This window comes from Lycium barbarum, chromosome 9 (assembly GCF_019175385.1).
Source record: "Lycium barbarum isolate Lr01 chromosome 9, ASM1917538v2, whole genome shotgun sequence".
NCBI lineage: Eukaryota > Viridiplantae > Streptophyta > Magnoliopsida > Solanales > Solanaceae > Lycium > Lycium barbarum.
In genome coordinates, this window is record NC_083345.1 from 21820532 (window position 1) to 21845116 (window position 24585).

General features: G+C 33.0%; 2 protein-coding genes across 5 annotated transcripts; both read right to left on the minus strand.

Annotated features, from left to right (window-relative positions):
- Positions 1-1206: 1206 nt before the first annotated feature.
- On the minus strand, positions 1207-8749 carry LOC132610062 (uncharacterized). 4 transcript variants are annotated; one of them, XM_060324314.1, is made up of 6 exons: positions 8587-8749; positions 5981-6285; positions 5798-5855; positions 4575-4687; positions 3781-4012; positions 1207-1569 (listed from the first exon to the last, which is right to left on the minus strand). In XM_060324314.1, the coding sequence occupies exons 2-5, from the start codon at positions 6233-6235 to the stop codon at positions 3788-3790; spliced, it is 651 nt and encodes a 216-aa protein (XP_060180297.1). In that variant the 5' UTR covers positions 6236-6285; positions 8587-8749; the 3' UTR covers positions 1207-1569; positions 3781-3787. The 4 variants fall into 4 exon arrangements, with proteins under 4 accessions (XP_060180297.1, XP_060180298.1, XP_060180295.1 ...); XM_060324315.1 differs by having other exon boundaries at positions 5981-6275; positions 8587-8747; XM_060324312.1 differs by lacking the exon at positions 8587-8749 and adding an exon at positions 6371-8527.
- Positions 8750-14054: 5305 nt separating this feature from the next.
- LOC132610462 (uncharacterized) lies at positions 14055-16654 on the minus strand. Its single transcript, XM_060324750.1, has one exon. It carries the CDS (start codon positions 15988-15990, stop codon positions 14203-14205), a length of 1788 nt encoding a protein of 595 aa, XP_060180733.1. The 5' UTR covers positions 15991-16654; the 3' UTR covers positions 14055-14202.
- Between the last annotated feature and the right edge of the window lie 7931 nt (positions 16655-24585).

Below are 24585 nucleotides of genomic sequence, written 5' to 3' on the forward strand. Positions count from 1 at the left end.
ATATATTTTTATTTTTAGCGTCTTCCATGTAAAAATCATGTAGGAATCATTATTGACTGTAGGGGTGTGCAAAGCAAACCGACAAATCGCACCAAACCGATAATCCGAACCAAACCGAGAAAACAACCCGATTAGTGATTTGGTTTGACTTGGTTTGGTTTTAAAAAGAAAAACCCCGAACACTATTGGTTTGGTTTGGTTTTAACTAAAAAAAGTCAAACCGAATTAAACCAACCCGACATTACATTTATAAAATTTCAAACACATTTTATACATAGAAATATTTATTTATAATGTAATTTATAAATGTTTCTTTAACTTTTTCATAATTTTTTGTATTTTAACATATTATTTCAAGCTTGGAATTAGACTTTTGAATGGTTTAATAAGTTTTGTAGCCCAATGATATTAGTAACTCAAATAAAACTCAACAAAAATCAAATCAATACTAATGCTAACAAAAGAAATTCATATCTAACACTGGAATGACAATAATTTTGATATTATTCTTTAGTTTTATATTAGTTTAGAAAGTGAAAATGCATAACTTAATTTTATTTTTTTCTTTAATATTTAGTCATGTAATTAATACTTAGTAGCCGTACTTATTTTAGCATAACTTAGTACTTTTAGATTATGATCATTTTTTACATGTCTTATAAATTAGTTGTATTTATTGTAGCATGACTTAGTACTTTTAGATTATGATAATTTTATTTTATGCAATTTCATTAATTTTTTCGTTGAATATTTTAGTACAATGTCATCTCTCATCACGTTTTGTGTTATTTTCTTAATAAATATCTTAATTATCGTTGTATCTTTACTAGGACTAAAGAAATATTTGAAGTATAAGTTATATGTTTTGTACGAAGACTTTATCGAAAAAAATCCGAAAACCCCGAGCAACCGAAAAAATCGAGAAAACCCGAAATTGAAAAACCCGACTTTTATTGGTTTGATTTGATTTATAGATTTAAAAATCCGATGCAATTGATTTGGTCTTTAAAAAACCCGAACCAACCCAGTCCATGTACACCCGTAATTGACTGCATCAACACACTCTACCTGCTTATATTTTGATAGTATAAAAAAAAGTTCATTGTAAAATTACCAACATCAAAATGAAACACTGACAGTATGGCATTTTGACAACCTGATTGTAAACATAAGATATAACTTTGCCATCAACAGCCTGGACACAGATTTCCCCTCGAATATAAAGAGTTTAACACGACTATCTTTTTTCGGTTTTTCCCTTCCACAGTTTGTTTCACTAGGATTTAACAATAAGAGTCCGGAACTGAAAATGTCCTACTAAACAGGAACTAGAACGCAATAAACAGAAGTTCACGAACTTCATCTTTTCCACTAGCTAGTCTTTTGAAAGCAAAGAAAAAAGCACGGCATTAGCTACAGCCAAAGTTTCCAGTAACAATAACTAAAATCATATTTCACACAATGCCCCTCCTGAAACCTCCAATATTTCCTCAACCCAGATAGTTTAACAAGAAGCTGCCTCTACAAGCACTTCATCCATAGGCGGCCATATAAAATGGTGGCCGACCCCTGCAACACACGATAAAAAAATGTTAGCCATGGGAAATGCTTTCATCTACCTGCAAAGATAGCAAGAACTTACCATAAGGATTAAAAAAGAAACCACCCGTAAAAACATAATAATTATTTAGCACGACTTCATCTCGGGTTGGCAATGGGACATAACAGTTGTGCTTTGGTCGTACTGAAGGTGAATCGCCTAAGTCCTAATATTCAGAATCTGTGTCAAGTCCACAACGTTATAGTTGGGTCGATTAGTGTCAATCTGAATCAACACAATTATGTGGGTACCAAATTCAACTGAATATGAAATGCTATCTAACAAGGTATGCCTCAAAAATAATAAACCATCCAATTCAATTTTAAGTTCTTTCTTTGCTTTTTTACTCTGTTTCAAAAAGGATGCCTCATTGTCTCTTTCTATAAATTTGGTAGTTCTCTAATTCAACATTCTACCTGTTTAAGACCACAAGATATAAAGGGTATTTTGGTACGTTACACACATTTAGTTTAAGACCACAAGATTCAAAAATCTCCCTTATATACTTCAATTGCAAGCCTACGAAGTTTAAGAAGGTAAAGAAGACTCTTGAATCTTAAAATCTTATTGACTTAAACTAGGGTGTATAGGACATACCAAAATACTCTTTGAATCTCTATCATGTCTTTCCTATAAGGATATGTCATTATTACGGGTAAAATGACAATGTTGAAATTAGAAAATTACTAAATAGAAAGAGACATTTTCTGGGACCAACTAAAGGAAAGTAACACACATAAATTGAAACAACAGAGTACTTGTTAGATAGGTATTAACTTGTTCAGTAGTATAACAGAACAAATCTCCATCATCAACTCAAAAATTCATCAAAAAAATCTGAATAAAAAATTGAATGAACATCCAAAAATGAATTCAATTAACTTGGCATCTATAACTGGAATCAAAAGAGAGTTCCCTGTTGTAAAGCACCTAATTCGATGGACAAGTTTTCCATTTTTTATTTCAATTTTGCATAACTTATTTTACTTTTTGTTGTCATTATAGCTAGCTCTTTTTCTGAAAAAACACAATAGCCAACTTTTCCAGCGAAGAACTAACTCACTAAGACAGTGGCGACGAAAACGGCAAAAGGTGAGAGCTTGCAAAGTAAGCCGATGACTTTGGGGTGACCTATCTCACTGTGCCTCACTATTGGGTCAACACATATTATTCAAACCTAATGAGCCTAACATCACAACTCATAAATTCATGTCGTGTTTGCCTTCTGCTCACCGTATTACAAATTGGAAACCCTGATATCAACCACCCCCCCCCCCCCCCCCAACAAAAAAATAAGGGGAAAGGACCATGACACCAACCGGAAGAGTAGGAAAGAATCATACCAAGACTACCTGGTGTGATTATCCAATGAAAACACCATTTAGAGGGCTCAAGTTTGGTGAGTGTTACCGCCACCCAAATTTGGCTTTAATAGGATGAAACAAAACATCCAGAAAAAAATGAAGTACCAAATTACACAAGATAACTGCTACTTCAATCACCCCACAGCTCTATGGCTTTCCGGTCTTTGGTTTAATATCAATTGCAGCATTGTTCTTATCATATGTGGGTCATCTGTTCACATTATATTAACTTCAGCCACCCCAGTTTCTCAACTCATAACAGAAGTATATCATTTTTACTGCAGCTACTATAAGGAAAGAATGCAGGTTCAGAAATAGCCATGTTCACAAGATTCACTAATGAAAGTACTATCCAGCATCATCATGCAAGTGAAACCTCCAAATAACAATAAGAAGGCACCAATAAACGCAAAGGTGCTCAAACAGGAAAGCGGCATTGGGAGACGGCGATTAATGGAGTCTATATATAAGTAGTAATGTAGATAGAACACACTGTTGTTTGTGCATAAATGAACGTTACTTGTAGGGATGATTGCATTCACATTAATTCGATGATACTTCATGACCCAAATCAATGTAGTCATTATCTCAATTTCTGTTTATAGATAATATACCATTTTCTTTCTCATCCACTAGCAATTATGAATCGATTTTTGAAAAGAAAAAAAAATTAAAGCGATTATGAAGCAATTATTCCCAATAACATTTCCCAGTTTTAGGTAACTATTCTGGCATAAAAACCACATTAATATGCACCAAATGACCACAGAAGAAGACGGGTTTTACCCCCGAATTTGTTGGGATAGGGAAACCAACCTTTATCTCAAGTTGTGGTAGGAAGATACACCCTTATGGTGTCTTTCATGGTAATTTTCCTCCTACAAGTAGGACATTTCCCCTGAGCAGCTACGGAAGCCTTGATGCAAGCCTTGCAGAAGATGTGACCACATTTCGTTGACATCTCCTCAACTAATGTTCCCATGCATACTGGACAGCTAAATGTGGGTTCTTTTGGCTTTGGAGGTATTGCAATCTGTGCATCGACTGCCTGGCATCAACGACCAAGAATAATATAAATCATGCATAAAAAGATTTTAAGTAACAGACTTAAACAGGTCAGATATGCACTGATAAATGGAAGTCCCAGAGATGACACCAATATTTAGGTTAACAAAGCCATATGAAAAAGAACTGATCACAATGGAACCAAAAACTTGGAATAAGACATTTCTAATGAAAGATTCAGATTGAAATCAAGGAATAAGCTGCTATAAAGTAAACAACTTCAAAAACCAACAACTGTACGCTTGAAATAAGCAGCTAAGAGAGAATGTGACTAGCTAACAAGGCCGTAGAACTATGCAAAAATTACATTGGCCTAGAGTTGAAGCTTCTAGACTACAACAAATGTTTTACTCTCCTTTTCAGACTGCAGACACCTAAGATATGATAATTGATAACATATATGTAAGAAGTTAATGGCCAGAAAGAAAGGCACACAATACAAGTCAGAAGAAATAGCTAAGAGATCAAACCAAACATCCTTTGTCGCAAAAGACAAAGGAATTATGTTGTCAACACAAGTGGCAAAAGATCCTTTGAATAGTTACCTTTAAGCTGCTATTTGCTTCTAGGTTGATGTAAATGTCGCCAATCAATGTTGACTGATTGGGTGAGATTCTTCTGCGCCTGTTGCGACTGTTAGACTTAGGCAAACGATCCTCTGCAATAATTAAAAGCCAATCAGACCAATCTCGTGGGAGTAGAGGAGGGAAAATTAACCCATAATCATAACCCGCCCAGCCCGCCCAAGTTTGAGCTGTTTATTGACCCGCCCATTTATTAGCTCAGCCCATTTCAGCCCTACCCATTTCAGCCCATCAAAATTTGGGCTGATATTTAGCCCAAATTGATCCATGAGAAATCTTGTCAAAATATTTTTCAAAAGACTTTTTTCATTTGATGTGTTATGTATAATAAAGAAAAATAATAATTTTATTAGGTACTAAAAACTTATAAAAGAACAAACAAAGCAATGAAAACTTAGTAAGAGTTGGGCGGGTTGGGTTTTGACCCGCTTTTCAGCCCATTTCAGCCCAAGTAACTTTTGGGTGGGTCAATAACCCGTCCATTTATTAACCAAGCCATTTTGACCCGCCCAAATTCAACCCAACCTGCCCATTTTGCCATGGGAGGCAAATGAAACAGTCAAAAGTCAAAGTCAAAGTCAAGCTCTCCAAGGAGAAAGAAGTGCACAATATGGCATTAATCCAACCACTTTAATGCTGATTCAGAGAATCATATCACATGCCTCAACCTATCCATATAGTCCCATGGTACTTACATCGCCTCCCATTTTCCCCGTAAGCAAAAAGATCACAAAAAGTACATCAGAATATTATGTAAGTACTGGAAAACGGGCACTATGCGTCATCAAGATTCATGCTGATGTATTTTTAGGTCATTCATTTTCCTACTTGGCATTTAATTTCAACATTAAACATCAAACTAATGCTCCGTTCAATCAGAACACAGATATGTTTAATGAAGACAATTAGATCCTAAATTTAATCGGTATCTTCAAGGAGATAAGAGGTTTTACAGTGCCCTGCATATCTAATAGATTGTAAATGAACCCCTGTGTGACTGCAGCAACTAAAATAGAGTTGTTAAACATAACAGAAGATACACCAGTACAGGGGACAAAGGGAGGTACTTCCTAGCTGTTTGTTACGAGAAAGTTTTGATATCTAGAGCAAGATAAAGTCTCAAGGCAGAAAATGAGTACACACAATCTACAGCTGTAACAGCTTTTAAAAGAAGAGTAAATTACCAGAATCCTCATCAACGAGGATAACCTGTTCACGGGTCCTCATGGAGCGGTGTTTTGCCTAAAGAAAAACAATAAGACCTCTAAATAATTAGTCGTAAGGTAAAATACTAGTGTAATCACAATAAAATGCACCACCAGAAAAATTGCAAAAGGAAAGCACTGAAGTTGGATAGTGGAGCATACTTCCGCAAGTGCCCTTGGCGAAGATATTATTATCACGTCATCATCAAGTGCCTCAACATCAATTGGAGCAGGTGTCGAAGAAGCACCTCTTTGTGTAGTTGGCACATTTCCAGGAACAACACGACTTGAAGTTCCTTCCTGATCCCGATTATCAGATGGGGGTGGAACGTTCAGATCTACATCCAGTACCGTCTTCCTTCTTGAGTGGTTCCTCGTGTACCTAATCGGATGTGCCCTTCTATCTTGGGTGCTCATTCTATGATTCCTTGTGCTTCCCAAAAGCAGCAGCTTCGAACTGATAGCTCCTAGGACAATACCGAACAAAATTATCCAATTGGAATAAGGACATAAATAAATTTGGATCAACTAAAGGTGTAATTTTTTCAAAACCTGTCATTCCAAACACCAAATGCATAAGGAAAAAAGAAACATTCTTCAGGCATTTAAAGTTCCAAAATGCACTTTCACGTAAGCTCTTGATAAATTTGTACAAAAAACAGATGGATGTAACCAAGAAGTAACAGATGAATGGAATTACTCCTAGTATTTAAGCAAACAGCAAAGCAATCTTCACAAGCCATACTGAGAGCACTTAAGCTGATGACTTGATACTGAGCAAAACTAAATTAAACAGCTTTTTCTTAAGACTACAAAAAGTTCATCCAGCTTTACTCATATCATTTTCAAATTTTACATAACAAATTCAAAAAGAGACATATTTCTCATTGGATATGGTCTTGAAATCAACATCAACACCACATACAATCTTCAACAATAACAGAACACCGAAAGTTCCATTTGAAAATATCTTTCAACTCAGATAAAATAAACAAGAAAACTAAATGGACGTTTGGCCATGAATACTTCTTACTTTTTTCCGGAGTTGAATACCGGAAATCATGATTGGCCACAAAATTCCGGAATTCGACTTGAAGTTGAATTCCAGAAATTGAAAAACACCAAAAAGTTGTTTTTACTCCAAATCACTCACAAAATTCAAAATAAACTCCAATTTGTGTTCATGGCCAAACACAACTCCAATTTCCAAATACCATTTTTCACTTTGAAAACAAAAACTACTTTTTTCAAATTTCACAATTTTCATGGCCAAATGGGCACCAATAAATTGAAAGTAATATTTTTTCTCAAACCAGTAAAGGTTACACCCTAAGTTGCGCGGACTCTTCTCTTCACTTTTGATGCTGAACCCGACCAGACTGAGTGCGAGATACATCTCGGATTCGGTCAACCAACTTCGGATACTTTGATCGGAGTACATAAACAAATTTGGTGTGTTAAGGGGGGGAGGGATTTAGATTTTGATTTCTCAAAATAAAAGATAAAACCGATTAAAGACATGGGAAATGAATGCCCATCTTGGAGAATGAAAGATTGAATTTTACAGTATACATGGAAGTTTTCAACTTCTCATAGAATATCTCTCAAAATTTAGAATATCTTTATAGCTATATTTATATAATTTTGAATTTTATTAGCCGAATCCCAGCATCCGTATCCATACCTGAATTCGCACCCCCGAATCTCAATAATTAGAATTTGCCAAATCTGACACTCGGATCCTAAGGTTACACCATTAGGTTCATAAATAGGAACTCAGCAAATTTGGTGATATTGCTCAAAAAAATAGCATACAACTTTGGCAACTACAATCCACTACAAACTTCTACTTCAGATGAAATAGTTTTCCAGTAAAACGATCACAAACGCAAGGGCAAAATTGTAAGTAAATATAGAAGGAACAAAAAGACAACTGACTTTAGCCAAAATCAACAGATTAAAACACCGATAACTGGAAAATTAAAAGATAAACGAAGAGAAAAACACAAGAAAATCAACAAATTCACAAAATAGAAAAGATATGGCAGAATTCCATGTGAAAATATCTTTCAACTCTGATCCAATAAACAAGAAAAATACTAATTGCAAGTGATATTTTTTCCCAAACCAGTAAAGGTTACACCATTAAGTAAATACATAGAAACTCGGCAGATTTGCTGATATTACCAGAAAAATCGCATACAACTGTCGCGACTACAAATCGACTACAAAATTCTTCTTTTTTTTTTTTTTTTGAAACAAAATCAACTACAAGATTTTACTTCAGATAAAATAGTTTTCCAGTAAAACGATCAGAAACACAAGGGCAAAAATTGCAAGTAAAAACAGAAGGAACAAAAGACAACAACGTTAGCCAAAATCAACGGATTAAAACACCGACAACCAAAAGATTAAGCAATAAACAAAGAGAAAAACACAATAAAAATAATACATTTGAAAGTGATATTCTTTCCCAAACCGGTAAGTTTACACCATTAAGTAATAATTCCAAAAAAAAAAAAAAACTGCAAATTTGGTGAGATTATCCAAAAATCACATACAACTGTAGCAACAGATAAAATAGTTTTATGATCACAAAGCAAGGGGCAAAATTGAAAGTAAAAACAGAAAGAACAAAAGACAACGACTTTAGCCAAAATCAACAGATTAAAACACCGATTAAGCATAAAAAACTTATAACAACACAAGAAAAATCAAAAATCAAAAAAAAATAAACAGAATAGAAAGGATCGGTAGAAAAATCTAACCAAAAATTAAGCAAGTAAACCGATAATTTTGATCACCAATGGTTCATCAAGTAGTCATAGAGAGAGAGAGAGAGAGAGAGAGAGAGAGAAACGCTGTTTAGGGTTTACAGAAAATGAAATATTTTTATTTTGGGAGAGAAAAATGGTAAGTGAATCTTGATAAAATAGAAAGATTGCTCATATATATTCTTCACAAATGTGTTGTGTTCTTCTTTTTTCTTTTTCTTTTTGTTTTTTTTTTTTTTTTTTTTGCTGTTTTTTTGTTTTGTTTATTTTATTTTTTTTGGGGGGGGTGGGGGTGATGCGCTATGTGATGACACGTAGACACGCAAAAGGTGTTCCAAAATTCCTTTGGTCTTGTAGCCGTGTGAACACACGAACCTCCTTTCTTTGAACGTGTGTCTTTTCACCTATGTGGTTGTTCGGTCAAAATAATCACAACAGCAACATATCTATTGTGGTACTGCTAGTCGAAGTTGGGAGGTTAGGATGTATGCAGATTTTATTTTTATTTTTATGAGGTAAAGAAACTGTTTTCGAAAGACTTTCGACTCAAAGAAAGGAAAAGAGAAAGAAAGAGGAGGAAAAAAAATGAAAGGAACGGAAAATTACTTTGAACCAAATACAAAAAAGTATAGCATTAAAATAGTAAGATACAATGAAAATGTTCAATAGATGGTGATGCACATTGAAAAGGAAGAAATTACGTGAGTACTAAATTATATTGTTAATAACAAGAGGCAAACAAATAAAGCATTAAATAGTAATACACATGGAAATATAAGAGACTACGCGATAATTGAATTTCACTACCTACTACTTCCTCCGGATCAAAACAATTATCCACTTAGTCATTTGCACACCCTTTAAAAAAATACTAATTTCTAGACAAAAATAGGTAATTTGACTAAACTATCTCTAATTAAATAGGTATTGAGATTTGATCATATAGCACTTAATAGGAGTAAATCTAAAAAAATAAGGTTAATTCTTTCTTGATTTGCTAAGTGCACACTCTTTTTTACCTAAGAAGAAAAAAACTAAGTGGACGTTTTTTTTGATCCGGGGGAGTAACCTTCTACTCCAATTCTCGACCTTCATACCTTCCTATCTAAGGTAAATAATTTGTCCTTATTTCCAAGTATACAAAAATGTACTCCTTCCATTCCAAAATATTTGTCGTCCTTACTAAAAATATATATCCTAAAATATTTGTCATCTTATTTAATCAAGATAAAATTAATTTTGTTTTTAATTTTACCTTTGATGGACTGATTTTGTGAGTTCTCATTGTAACATTTAAGTCTCATCATTGAGGGAAGAATTTTTTTCTTTTTTTTTGAGAAGAGATACATAATAAAATATGTTAAGAGAGTAAAATCTCAAAATGTTATCCTTATAAATACTTTCTGAAAAGGCATGTGAATGAAAAACGAAGACAAGTATTTTGGGACGCAGGAAGTATAAAATGTTTCTTTTATATACATGCACATTAATATACAAAATAAATGTACTTTTCGGCAATTATTGGGTAAACGGTTCTACAGTACAGTATAAAAATTCCTTTTTGCGATGCGCATGGACTTATGAACTTACCAGCGTGTAACGTGTTGCTCAATTTCATTTTTCTTTTTCTTTTTCTTTCTAAGGGTTCATGTAAGTTTTACTCTTAATAGGCGTTTGGACATTGCAATTTCATCTGATGATTATGAAATCAGTTTGGATATGCGATTTTATCTTACGAGATGAAATTTCTTTGGGAAGTCAAATTATGATTTTAAATATAAAAATTGATCAATAAATTTATATTTTGTAAAAATAGATCCATAAGTTGGTATGTATATTTATCAATCATATTTATCAATTATTTATATCAAATATTAAAAAATCTACAAGTTGGTAGTATATTTATAACAAATTTACTCTTACCAACTATGTGGGAAGATTATATTAAAGAATAGTTACATTACAACTCATGTTCAATTTTTCATTTTATCGAACTAAATTTGATCAACTGATGTTGTATTTTTTTAGAAAGGCCTTCTAGTAGCGTATTAATTATGTTATAAATTATGACTTGCTCATTTGGTAAGATTGTATAAGAATTGGGAAAGTTTTGATAGTTTTCACACTATAAGAAAAAATACAATTTAAGAAATTCAAATTACATGTTCAAATAAAACTTCAACTTCAAATCATCATGATCTCAAATCATGTCCAAACAGCTCCTTAGATTCGCTTTGTATGAGGGATAAGATAATTAATTTCGGGATTAAATTTGAGATGAATTTATTCCACATTTAGTTAGAATAAAATCGCAATATAACAAATTTTGAGATTGTAGTGTTATGTTTGTAAATTAACTAATCTCGAGGTAGTTAATCGTGGGATAACCTTGTTTGACCAACCAAAACGATCCCTCAAGGTACTGCATGATTGGTGACAACACTACGTGCTACTTTCTCCTTCTCAATTGAGAATTTCGATGTGCTACTCTAATATACTGGTGATTGTTTTGGAAATGGTGCTTTAATTCTAGTCGAGGAGTCGTTGTTTGAAAATTGGTCTACTTTTTGTTCTTTACAACGAAAGCATGTTCTCTTCGTTTATGGCACAAATTAGATTTAGAGTTTTATAATAATTTAACTGATATATTACAGTTAATCATGGAAGAACATTTTTAAATTATTGTTTGGACTGAGGACATATTGTATCAAAAATCAAAAGTTTAAAATTTGCAAAGGCGAATGAACTGGAATTTAAAAACTGCCAAAGTTGAATATAATAGTATTAGTGTGTGAATATCATGAATAAAAAATGTATAAATTGAGAAGGATGAATTTTCATCATTAGGGCTTCAAACCTTTGTATCCAAAAGGGAAAAAAGATGAATCGCTTAATTACCCCCATCCATAGTTCCCAATTATTTATACCCTTACGATGTTGGTTGAAATTCGAGGAGTCAAACTGAGAATATTTATGTCAATTTACTTAAAAATTATTTTATTTTTGGCTATAGACTTAAGTATTTATAGAGTATGTTCAACTTAAACATTAAAATGACAGGATTGAGAACGCATTGTTAGTTTTTTAATCACCATTCTAAAACCTTGAATGGGTCAACCGAGATCCAAGTCATGCAACTCATTGTGATAGACTAATAGCTACAAATCACTCTCATGACTCAACCTTTCAATTTTTGGACAGGTTGGTGAGTCACACAAACTTGGACTAGCTCTATTCCCCCATTTGAGATGCTAAACATGCTCTTCCTGATCCCAAAAAAAAAAAAAAAAAAGGAAGTAACAATTTAGCAAGTTGCACATATGTGAAGAACTGAAAGCTTTTGAAATTAACATGATGAAGGTTCGAGTGCATAAATCTAACAGCCTATATAGTTGGTTATCTAATTGACCATTCATAACACCTTTCAAAGAACACTGATTAAATATATCTTGTTTCTGTATACATTAGTCCATCCTCATCTTTAATATTTCATGTTCTTGTATCTGGGAAAACAGCCCGAAATAGTCCCTAAGTGTGGAGCATTACTCAAGATATTCCTTATTCTATAACATGGAATACTAATTGTCCATCAACTATTTAAAACTGGTGCATGTTTGGTCCTTTTCCATCAGTACCGTTAAAATCAAACAGACCTATCGCATGCCAAGCAAGTTCATGTTATACTCCCATCTTTGCAGTTTTAACAGCCTTTAATTTCAAGCAGTAGAGTTGGTGATATGAACTTCAGTTTCCAAAGATGACAATGCTGCTGAAGCTGTCCGGAAGCAGGAAGCAAGTGGCAGCAGAGAGAGAAATTTCGCGAAGCCTGATCACAGCTTTTCCAAGACAATGGAAGTGCAGTACAGGAAGTAAAAAGAAGCTAAAGTTGAAATGCAGAATGGAGAGTATTCTTAACAGAAAACAAATATAGTCAAACAGATGCAATGATGGAAGGAGATGATGAAGACAATCACAATGAAAGAATGAAAAGGATGCTCTTAGTAACAGTGAAGAAAATGGATATAAACAGAATAAAAAAGATGAGAGGTGCTGCAGGTGTAGCAAAAGATTAGCTAAAATAGGGGTAAAAAAGAGAGAAGAAGAAGATGCAAGTGGTAAGAGTGAAGATAATGACCAAGAAAATGGGGGAAAAATGGGGAACTAGGAAAATTAAACAGGTGGTACAGTAAAGATAATGTAGGAGACAAATGAAGAAGATGAGTATGAAGGAAATGGAGAAAAAAAGGCATGTCCAGTACACAAAGCATCCAACGTCAGCAGGGTTTGGAGAAGGGCCGCACCCCAAGGGGTGTGATGTAGACAGACAACCAAGAAATTTAAAAAAGTGAAAAAGAGGAGATTAAGGCAAATGAAGCCACTGAAGTGAAAGTGAAATGAGCTGGCTATGAAAAAAGTAGCCTCTAAAGGCAATGGTAAGCAGGACTCAAGAAGCTTTGGCATCCAAAGGTCAACTAATTGTGACTCACAATGAGCAGGATTCTTAAGAAACAGCCTCTAAAGGCACAATTGGGAAGGATCAGAGAAAAATATCTCTTAAGAGGTGATGCTGCCTCCAAGAAAGTTACTTCCAGAGATAAAGCTAAGGTGGCCCTTGCATTGATAGATCAGTTAGCTTTTACTGGTAGTGTTGGACAAGGATCAAAAGAGAACTAGTTCTGAATACTTGAAGGACTACTTATGATCCATGTTAAGTATAGGGACAACTTCGAGTAATGGTCCAAACCTAAGGGACTGTTTTGGGCTTTTTCTCACCAAATTTTATCTTTTGAACTCCTTCTATTCACGCATTTTAAGTGCTATTAAACCTATTCAATTCAATAATAGCTTCTTGAAACTTTAATGGCTTAATCTTTGCCAGCAAGCACTCAAGCTAAGCAGTCCAAATTGTGAGGGGAATAGTTTTTGACTACTACCTTTTGCATCAATTGCAGGATCACATTTAGGATGAAAAAATGAAAGACAGTGATCTCACACAACTACAGGCAGTATGCTGATGTAAAGGCCAGAGTACATGTAAGTGGTTCAGTCAGCCGACAATACTAGCTCAAACAACAAAATGAATGACAAGTCATAAAGTTGCATCAATTGTGATAGTCGCCATACCACAACAAAACTGATAGTAGCTTCTACAAATTCATGTTAAAATACACAAAGATTTATGTGCAAACACACAGTCTAATAGTAAGGAGATCAAACAGAAAGGATACAAACAGAGTTAGAAGCATAGCGTTATATGATAGTAGCTTCAACATGATTAAACTAAATACAAGCGAAAATAAGCTATGTTGCTCAAAGTCTTTAAAATGTTGTCTGGGGCGTGTTGGATCCTCCAAAACTAGTGCATTTTAGAGGATCTGACATGAGGGCGTGGCAGTCATTTGGAGAGTCCAAGCAACATAGAAAATAAGTGTAGTAACAAACAATGAAGACTAGCAGCCAACTTGGTTACATATGTGAATTAAGTTGATAACTAATGAATTATTTTAGATGAGTACAATGTGAGGGAGCTTGCTCACAGTAAACAACAAACGCCTGAAGACCAGAATTACAGTTAAATGGTAAAAAGAAAGCTTGTTTGAATAAACCTCATTACAAAAGTTTCTCTGTTAGCCTGATCATGAACGAATTGACAGCAGCTGCATCCAAAACTATCCACGACGATTCAAATAGTTCATGAAAGAACTCAGCTCCTGTTTCTTCAGCTGAACTTCTGAACGCAAGCCCAAATGCATTTCCTTGGACTGCACCAAGCCTTGGCTTCCCACATATTGCTACAATCAACACTTTGGTTCGTTCCTCAGTGTAGCAAACACAGATCAATGGTTTCATCCTTGCTCCTTTCTCACGTAAAGCATCCATCAGAAAGTAACCAAATTTAGTTAAAGCCTGAGGATGACACAGGAGCTTTGCATCTGCCGAGTCTTCAAGCTTCACCCACCTAAATTTACTCCCACTTCTTATAGAACCTTTCTTGGTTATCGCTGCACTGCCTTGTCTAAGAATTGCCCTTTGAACCTTTATTGCTTGTCGCATTCCAGTTTCCAACTTGTCAAGCTTGGTCAAGGATAACGAGTCATAAGCCTCCCCAAACTGTCTGGAAGCACACGAGCCATCTGACTCTACAGATGCTTCTAGAAGTGCAGTAACCCCATACACTACATCTGCTGCTGAAACTTTCGAACTGTACCCATGAAGAAGCAAGAAACCTCTATAATAGAAATCAGTAAGCCCAAATTCCGGTAAATATTGTTCAAACATGTCCTTCATTCTCCTCTTGATCTCAATACTCATGTACTGAAACTTTTGTTTGCATTCCTCACGTGCAAAACCCATTCGAGCTAAAAGAAGCTGCATCTTCTTAATCCCATTATCACTCCACGTCTTCAATTTAGTCGCAATGTAGGATGAACACAGCATCGAATCAAACAAGTTCCATTCTTGTAACAACATAAGCCTGGGTTCATACTCATACGCAATCCTTGAAGAATTCGGTGCTGTCACCTTTGTTCCATCCTTAAGAGTAACCGAGGTAATAGAATCTAAATTACCCGAGCTGTTAATATGCTGTTCTAGCTCCATTACACCAGCCTGATACCGCTCATCAGTTAACCGCTCATGAACAAACTGATCAGTTAAAGCTACACACGCCAACCAAAGCAACGCGTTAGTATTCTTTCTCAAGAAATGTGACAACTCATACATCAAGCAACCCGATGGCTTCCCATGGAACGTACCCATATAATAGTATTCCCTCTTCAATTTCCCGAAAACCTTAACCAGGTCACTCACATTTTCCACCCTCCTCTTCTTCCTCCTCGTCCCACCTCCATCTTCCTCCTCTTCACTATCACTCTCATTTTCATCCTCACTATCCGATTCGTCTTCAAACTCATCATCACTATTCAAATCACTAGCATTCGCCAACGCAGAAACATCGAAATCGTACGCTAAATCAGCTTGTTCCTCATCATCCTTAGTATACAACACAACAACCCTATCATTGGATTCACTCAAATTATGCAAATGTATAGGTCTATGACTATCCACTACGAAAACACGAGCTAACGGACCAATTTCAAGAACTTTCTTTAAATCCCTTTGACAACCCCAATTAATCAACAAAATTGTAATTGGTTCCTCTGCATTTGGACCTAAATTATCACCAGTATACTTATAAATCTCTTTAAAACTCGATACAGGGTAACAAGCATATCTAACAGAATCAGATTCAAGAACGTGTCCTATTATTTTAAGAGCACAAAGCGAATCGACATCAGAAGTTGATGGGAAAACTAGCAATGGTGACGTGGATGATGAAGATAGAGCTGAGTCCCTTAAACGAGTGTAAAATGATTCAATGCTTTGTTCTCTCACCATAACTATTATTTTACCAGCTACTTATATAAAGGAAATTCAAGAACATGAAAAAAAATGAAGTTGGATAAAAAAGATAAGGGGGTGTATACTTGAAAAATGAAGAGTAAAATTAGGGTTAGGAAGAAATACCTGAAATTGATATTTAGTTGTGTATTGGTTTTGGCAGTAATGGTCAACGGGGATACAAGCAGAGAGGAAGAGAGCAGAAGAGGAGGAAAAATTGGAGGGAGAGAGAAATTGAATCCTGGAATTGGCATTTACCAATGTCTTTCTTTTGGGGTATGAATTTCGAATTTTGAATGACCGCCAAATTTTGGCGGAAATATTTGAGTTTTTTCGCTGAAAGTGTTTTGACTCTTTAACTCATGTGAGTGTGTTTTGCTTTAGGCTTTAACTGTTTCTATCTTTTTGTTTTGGGGATAATTGCATATACCTCCCTACAGTTCTGCTATAATGCATACTACTTCAATAGATTATACAAATCTCATTTCTTTGGTTAGTGTGTAACAAAATATCCAGTTTTTTGCATAATTTATTAAAGGGAAAAGGGGCAAATATACCTGGCTCTCGTTAAAAAAGTAGTACAAATATGCTCTCGTCGTTACACAAAGGATGCATATATATCATTTTCATTAACAGGGACCTATTTTTCGAGTTAAAAATTATTTACTCCTTTTTTAAAATTAAAAGGGAAAATACATTAAAACCCCCCTAACGTATAGCCGGATTAATTATGACGCATCCAACTTTTGCGGACGACCTATTACCCCCAGTCTTAATTTTTCAGTATTTTAATAGCATTTTTGGCTGACGTGGCAAAAAAAAAATATGACGAGTGAAAATGGTCCAAATGTGATATTTTAATAAAAATTAATTTATATTTTATCCTCTCACCCATCCCCACCCTCCTTCTCTTTCTTCTTCTTTCTTATTTTTCTCTTTCTTCTTCTTTCTCCTCATAATTAATCCGGCTATACGTTGGGGAGGGGTTTAATGTATTTTCCCAAATTAAAAATTATTTTTTTTCCTTTAAAAAAATCACTGACCCGTAACCTTTTATCCTTGACCCGATCCAAACGGAAAATGTAATGACAGGGGTCGCCGAGAAGCTGCCGGAAAATAGTATACTCAAAGAAGCAGCTGTAGCAGTGGAACATGCATCTGTTGTGGCTGCTAAAGATGCGCAGCTTACTTCTAATTTCATTCACAAGGTCGGCAAACCAAATTGGTTTTTATCATAGATCGCTTCCATACTTTTAGTCTACATCATGTGTTGTATATATCACGGTCTTAATTTGTGTCCATTATTGGGCAGCCCGGTGCAAATTAGAAGATAATGGGTCAGTGATTTTTAAAAGGAAAAATCGAGTTTTTAATTTTAAAAGAGGAGTAAATGATTTTTAATTCCAAAAATTTGTCTCTGTTAATGAAAAGGTTATATATGCACATTCGTGTAACGGCGAGGACATATTTGCAGCATTTTTTTAACGAGGAGTATATTTGCTCTATATTACAAAATTGAGGGGTATATTTACCCTTTTTCCCTAATTCATTTTTCCTTTATTCAAATACTGATTCGAATGACTCCAACTTTCACAAGTTTTTTTCCCAACTTTTAAACATACTATCAACTAAAGGTGTCAACCGGTTCATTGTAACTGGTTTTAACCGGTAACCGGACCGGTTAAATCGGAACCGGAACCGATATAACCGGTTAATCGGATATTAGTTTACCGGTCCGCTTCCAAAAAAATTTTAACCGGAACCGGTTAAACCGGTTAAAATTAAAAAAAAAAAAAAAAAAAAAAAAGGAAAGAGCCGTTGGGCCTCGGTAATGGACCGTTGGCAACGGTCCATTTGCAAAAATGGTCGTTGCCAAACGGTCATTTTCTTAATTTTTGGCCCCCAAATTTTTTTTTTTAACACTTTAACCCCTCCCCCACCCCTATATAAACCCTTCTTCATTTTCATTTCAATTCACTCTTCTTCATCTTTCTCTCAAATCTCAATCTCTCAATTATAGTTATTTTGCAATAATTAGCCAGAAAGTCTTATTATAGTTACAACTTTCAATTATTAATTTTGCAATTATAATATTGTTGGTGGAGTTGGTGATTTTGCAACAATCCGAAGTAGCTTTGGTGGATTTGCAATTCTAGCCGCCTTCGCTTTGTTGGAAATTAATCCGGCAATTTGGTACCTTCGTTCCAACTCTATCTTTAATTTTCGCAATTTAATTCTAGCAATTTATTTTTCGAAATTTAATTTACGCAATTTAATTCTAGCAAATTTAATTTGTTGTAATTTATTTTCTTGTGATTTATTTGATTGTGATTTAAATTATTTCTATTTAATAATGTCAAAGAGATTAAGACGTGGTGCCGGTAGTAGTAGTCGTACTGTTAGGGGTGCGCTTAATGAGAAAACATTTGTGGAAGAAACACCTAATTTAGGTATTGATGTTGGTGGAAATAATCCACTTTTAGGTTATGAGGCAATGCAACAACATTTTACCGACACTTTTAATGAAGACTTAGATGATGATGATGATGAAACACAACCCCCCGAAAATCCCATAGGAGATAGAGGTTCTGCACAATCACATACACAAGACAAATCGCCTAGAACTCGTAAGCCAACAGCTAAAGTTTGGAAATTTATGACTAAGGATAGGGAAAACCAATCAGTTTCATGTACCCTATGTGGACAAGTATTCAGTTTTAAGCAAGGAACTGGTAAGGATGGTGGAACGGGTACACTAAATGCTCATATGAGAACCAAACATATGGATATTTGGGGAGAACAAACGGGTTCAAATGTGAGGGGGATTCAAATGACGATAGACCCACGAACCGGTAGAAATTTTAAGTATGACAAGAAAAAAGAATGCGTAGAAATAGCTAAAATGGTAGCTTATGATTGTTTACCATTTTCCTTTCCCTCGGGTTTGGGGTTTGTTACTTACATTCAACGTTGTTATAACCCGTTATTTGAGGGTATTCCTAGAAGTACTTGTAGAGCCGATGTTATAGATTTGTTTAAAAAATATAGATTTTATTTGCGCCATGTATTTAATTCTTTAAATTGTAATGTTTGTCTTACCGCTGATTTGGGTCTTAGTATTAACCATTTAGATTTTTTTGCTATTACATGTCATTGGGTTGATGACAACTGGGTTATGCAAAAAAAGAATTATAGCTTTTTTATACGACGAAGGAAAAGGTCGTCACGATGGAAAATTTTTAGCCGATTCAATGTCTACTATAATGAGATTTTTTAACATTTATAGAAAAACACTTTGTATTGCTTTAGATAATGCTTCTAATAATACAAAGGCAATTGGTCTTTTAAAAAGAGAAATAAACCCTCCTCTAAGAAATATTTTTCATGTAAGATGTAGTTGTCACATTTTAAATTTAATTGTTAAGATGGTCTTATGCATTTTGATGATTCTGTTCAAAAAGTTAGAAATGCTGTTGCGTTTCTTTTTTGTAATGCTAATAGGGGAAGAATTAGAGATTTTAAGAATGCTTGTGTGGAAAATAACCTTAGACCTAGGAAAATTCAAGTAGAAATTGAGACTAGGTGGAACTACACTTACATTATGCTACAACAAGCATATGAGTATAGGATTCCCATACAACAAGTATAATATTGATAGTGAGGATTGGTTAACTTTTAGGCATTGGGAAGATGTTAAAGAATGTATTGAACTCTTAGAAAATTTTTATAATGCAACTCTTGCTTTTTCTAGACAATTCTATCCCACGGTAACCGGAATTTTAGCCTACTTAGCTGAAATAGCTAGAGTTTTACAAGAGTATAAATATAAACCCGATTATCAAGTGGCTATTTTTGAAATGATAATCAAATTTAAGAAGTATTTTTTTCCCATCCCAACTTTATTTATATTGGGTTCCCTTTTAAATCCTTGTTTAAAAGTGTCTTATACTAAAAATTTGGTTAGTCAAATTTATACATGTTTAGAAATTGAAGAGGGAGTTCAACCATCTTTAGCTGAAGCCGATCTCGCTATTGATGATGAGTTTAGAAGAGTTTTTACTCATTATTCTAGTTTGTAAGAACGTGCTACACCCATTGCTCCACGCCCTACTACTTCTCAGAGTAGCAAAAAGGGCTTGTCGGGTTTAAAAGTTTTACATTCACAGCCAACTTCTTCTTCTACTGCAAACTTTGATGAATTTAACTTTTATTTGATGCAGCCAAATGTGGATATCAAGGATGACTTGGACGTCTTAGCATGGTGGAAGAAGTACAAGGCAAGCTATCCGGTACTTTCAAGAATGGCTCGAGATATCCTTACGGTTCAAGTATCAACCGTGGCTTCGGAGAGCGCATTTAGCCAAGGAAGACAACAAATTGGAGACCATAGACATTCATTATCCGGCTTTAGCTTGCAAGTACTAGTGTGCATTCGAGATTGGATTAGATCGGAGCGACGCAACCAAAACTCAGAAGCGGAGCAAGGCGAAGAGGAAGAAATTAAAGATTTGATAGCTAGTGGACCGGACCAAATGGAAGACTTTGAAGATATTTCCATGACCGAATATGATGTGGGGAAAATTAACGAAATGGTTCAAAATTGGTGATTTTATTATTCTACTATTTTTGTATAACTCATGTATTATTTGCAAGTTAAAAAAAAATACAACTTGCAAATAAATGTTATCCAAGAATGAATAAAATATATGGCTCATTGAGCTTTCTTCTATTTACTTGTGTTCATATTTTTACTTTTATTAAGTTAGGAATATAAGTATATATAGTATATAAGTAAGTATATATAGTATATAGTACATATATACAAGTATATATAAGTAAGTATATATACTATATATATTAAGTTATACACATATATTAGTATATATAGTATATAAGTATATATAGTATATATAGTATATAAGTAAGTATATATATATAAGTAAGTATATATAAGTAAGTATATATACTATATATATTTATATAAGTATATATACTATATATATTAAGTTATACACATATATAAGTATATATAGTATATAAGTATATATAGTATATATATTAAGTATATATTGTATATATAGTAGATATGTATATATAGTATATATAGTAAGTTATACCTATATATAGATATTAAGCTATACCTATATAGAGTATAGTATGTAAGTTATACATATATATGTGTACAAAAAGCACTATTCTGTATTGCTGACTTGCTGTTAGGCTGTTAGTCAGTAAATATTTAAACTTTAATTATAAAGTTGTATAACATATGTAAATATACCTACAATATACAAATAAATACTATAATATATATATATAATACAAAAAACAAAAAAATAAATATTTTAACCAATCCAAACCGGACCGGTTCCGGTTTGGACTTTAAAACCGGTTAAACCGGAACCGGTTAGGCGGTTCCGGTTTTGGAACCGGAACCGGCCGGTTTCCTAACCGGTTCCCGGTCCGGTTCCGGTTGGAACCGGTTGACAGGTCTACTATCAACTTCAGATATTGTCCAAACGGCTACGGGAACTAGGGTGTATGTTGTTCAATTTGAATATCTTCTCTTCATTAAAACTAATTCCACTCGAACAAGATATGTGGAATATTGTAAGTAATAAATTTTTTGTCTTTAACCTCTGTAGTTACCATTCAACTTGAGACATTTTAGCATACTTATGCCATTAAGCTAATCTATAAGTCCATATATTTGTCCATTAAGCATTAATCTTCTTTTTGTTTGTGAAGACAAATTATACACTTGATTTGAGATGTACATGTCATTGAAGGATGTACAAAATTTGATTGGCGGAAAATTTGAGTTTTTTCGTTTGAAAGTTTTGACTTTCACGTGACTATTTTTTTTGCTTTATCTTGTTTCTATCTTTTCGTTTTGGGATAATTACACATACCTCCCTAATGTTTTGCTGTAATGCATACTTCTACAATAGACTATACTAAATCTCATTTCTTCAGTTAGTGTGTAACAAAATATCCAGTTTTATGCATAACTAATCTATATCTATATTTATACTATATTAAAAGTACGAAAGACCTTAAAATATTGATTGAACTTTTTGCCTTTCATTAAAAGACTCCACAATAGATAAAATATTCATTTATTATTTTTCTCAAATTATTATTTAATTATTTTTATAATATTTCACCTGACCCTAAAAGTTTTAGTTAGAAAACTTTCCTTATTTAAATCATATAGGGAGTCCTAAAATTTAAAACCAAGTAGGTTTTACCTTATGTCGATTCTTTCCATACTTAAATAAACGTAACAATCACCTAATAATATAAAACTATTTGCTCATCTGTAGCAAATTTGCTAACAACGTATGAATTGCTCCATTCATGCGGTGAGTTCTTTAGACTCTTTTTTTTTTTTTTTTTTTTTTTTTTTTTCATGTTGTTCTATAGCCTTTGGGTTTTTTTCTTGATTTAGTTTATTGTTGTTTTTAATGCTTTTTCTTGGAGAAAATAGTCAGATGCCCCCTCAACGTTTAGCCAGTCTAATTATGACGCACCCAACATTTGCGGGCGTCCTATTACCTCCTAATCATTTTAAAAGTGGAATAATTTGTCCCTTGAAACTAAAGGTGTCAACCGGTTAAACTGTAACCGGTTTAACCGGTAACCGGAACCGGTTAAACCGGAACCGAACCGGAACCGGTTATACCGGTTAACCGGTTCCGGTTAACCGGATATTAATTTACCGGTCCGGTTCCAAATTTTTTTTAACCGGAACCGGTTAAACCGGTTAAACCGGTTAAAATTAAAAAAAAAATAGTATATATATTAAGTATATATTGTATATATAGTAGATATGTATACATAGTATATATATTAAGTTATACTTATATATATATATTAAGTTATGCATATATTTAGTATATATATTAAGTTATACATATATATAGTATATATATTAAGTATATATTGTATATATAGTATATATATTAAGTATATATTGTATATATAGTAGATATGTATATATAGTATATATATTAAGTTATACATATATATAGTATATATATTAAGTTATATATATATATATAGTATATATATTAAGTATATATTGTATATATAGTATATATATTAAGTATATATTGTATATATAGTAGATATGTATATATAGTATATATATTAAGTTATACCTATATATATAGTATATATATTAAGTATATATTGTATATATAGTATATATATTAAGTATATATTGTATATATAGTAGATATGTATATATAGTATATATATTAAGTTATACATATATATAGTATATATATTAAGTTATATATATATATATATAGTATATATATTAAGTATATATTGTATATATAGTAGATATGTATATATAGTATATATATTAAGTTATACCTATATATATAGTATATATATTAAGTATATATTGTATATATAGTAGATATGTATATATAGTATATATATTAAGTTATACCTATATATATATATATATATTAAGCTATACCTATATATAGTATATAGTACATATATATACATATATATAGTATATATATTAAGTTATGCATATATTTAGTATATATAGTATATAGTACATATATATACATATATATAGTATATATATTAAGTTATATCTATATATATATATATATTAAGCTATACCTATATATAGTATATAGTACATATATATAGTATATATATTAAGTTATACATATATTTAGTATATATATTAAGTTATACATATATATAAGTATATAGAGTATATAGTACATATATATTAAGTAGTATATATATTAAGTTATACATATATATAGTATATATATTAAGTTATACATATATTTAGTATATATATTAAGTTATACATATATATAGTATATATAATAAGTTATACATATATATATAAGTATATATAGTATATAGTACATATATATAAGTATGTATAGTATATATATTAAGTTATACATATATATAAGTATATATAGTATATAGTACATATTTATATATAAGTATATGTAAGTTATACATATATATGTATACGAAAAGCACTATTCTGTATTGGTGACTTGCTGTTAGGCTGTTAGGCAGTAAATATTTAAACTTTAATTATAAAGTTGTATAACATATGAAAATATAGCTACAATATACAAATAAATACTATAATATATATATATAATACAAAAAACAAAAAAAAAATAGATTTTAATCACTCCAAACCGGACCGGTTCCGGTTTGAGGTTTAAAACCGGTAAACCGGAACCGGTTAAACCGGAACCGGTTAAACCGGAACCGGTTAGGCGGTTCCGGTTTTGGAACCGGAACCGGCCGGTTTTCTAACCGGTTCCATAACCGGTTCCGGTTCCAACCGGTTGACAGTACTACCTGAAACGCTATGCCCAGATTTGAAGTATGCAGTGAAATATATGCGCCAATCAGCATTTAACACGTGTATTTTTCATTTAAATCCATTTTTTTTTTACTAATTTTTCCCTAATTGTTCTTCTTTCTAACATACTTCCACTATTTTTCCACCATTAAACAATTTTAGAGCTCCAAATTGAAGAAAAATAGAAACCCATTTCCCTAATTGTTCTTCTTTCTGACATTTTT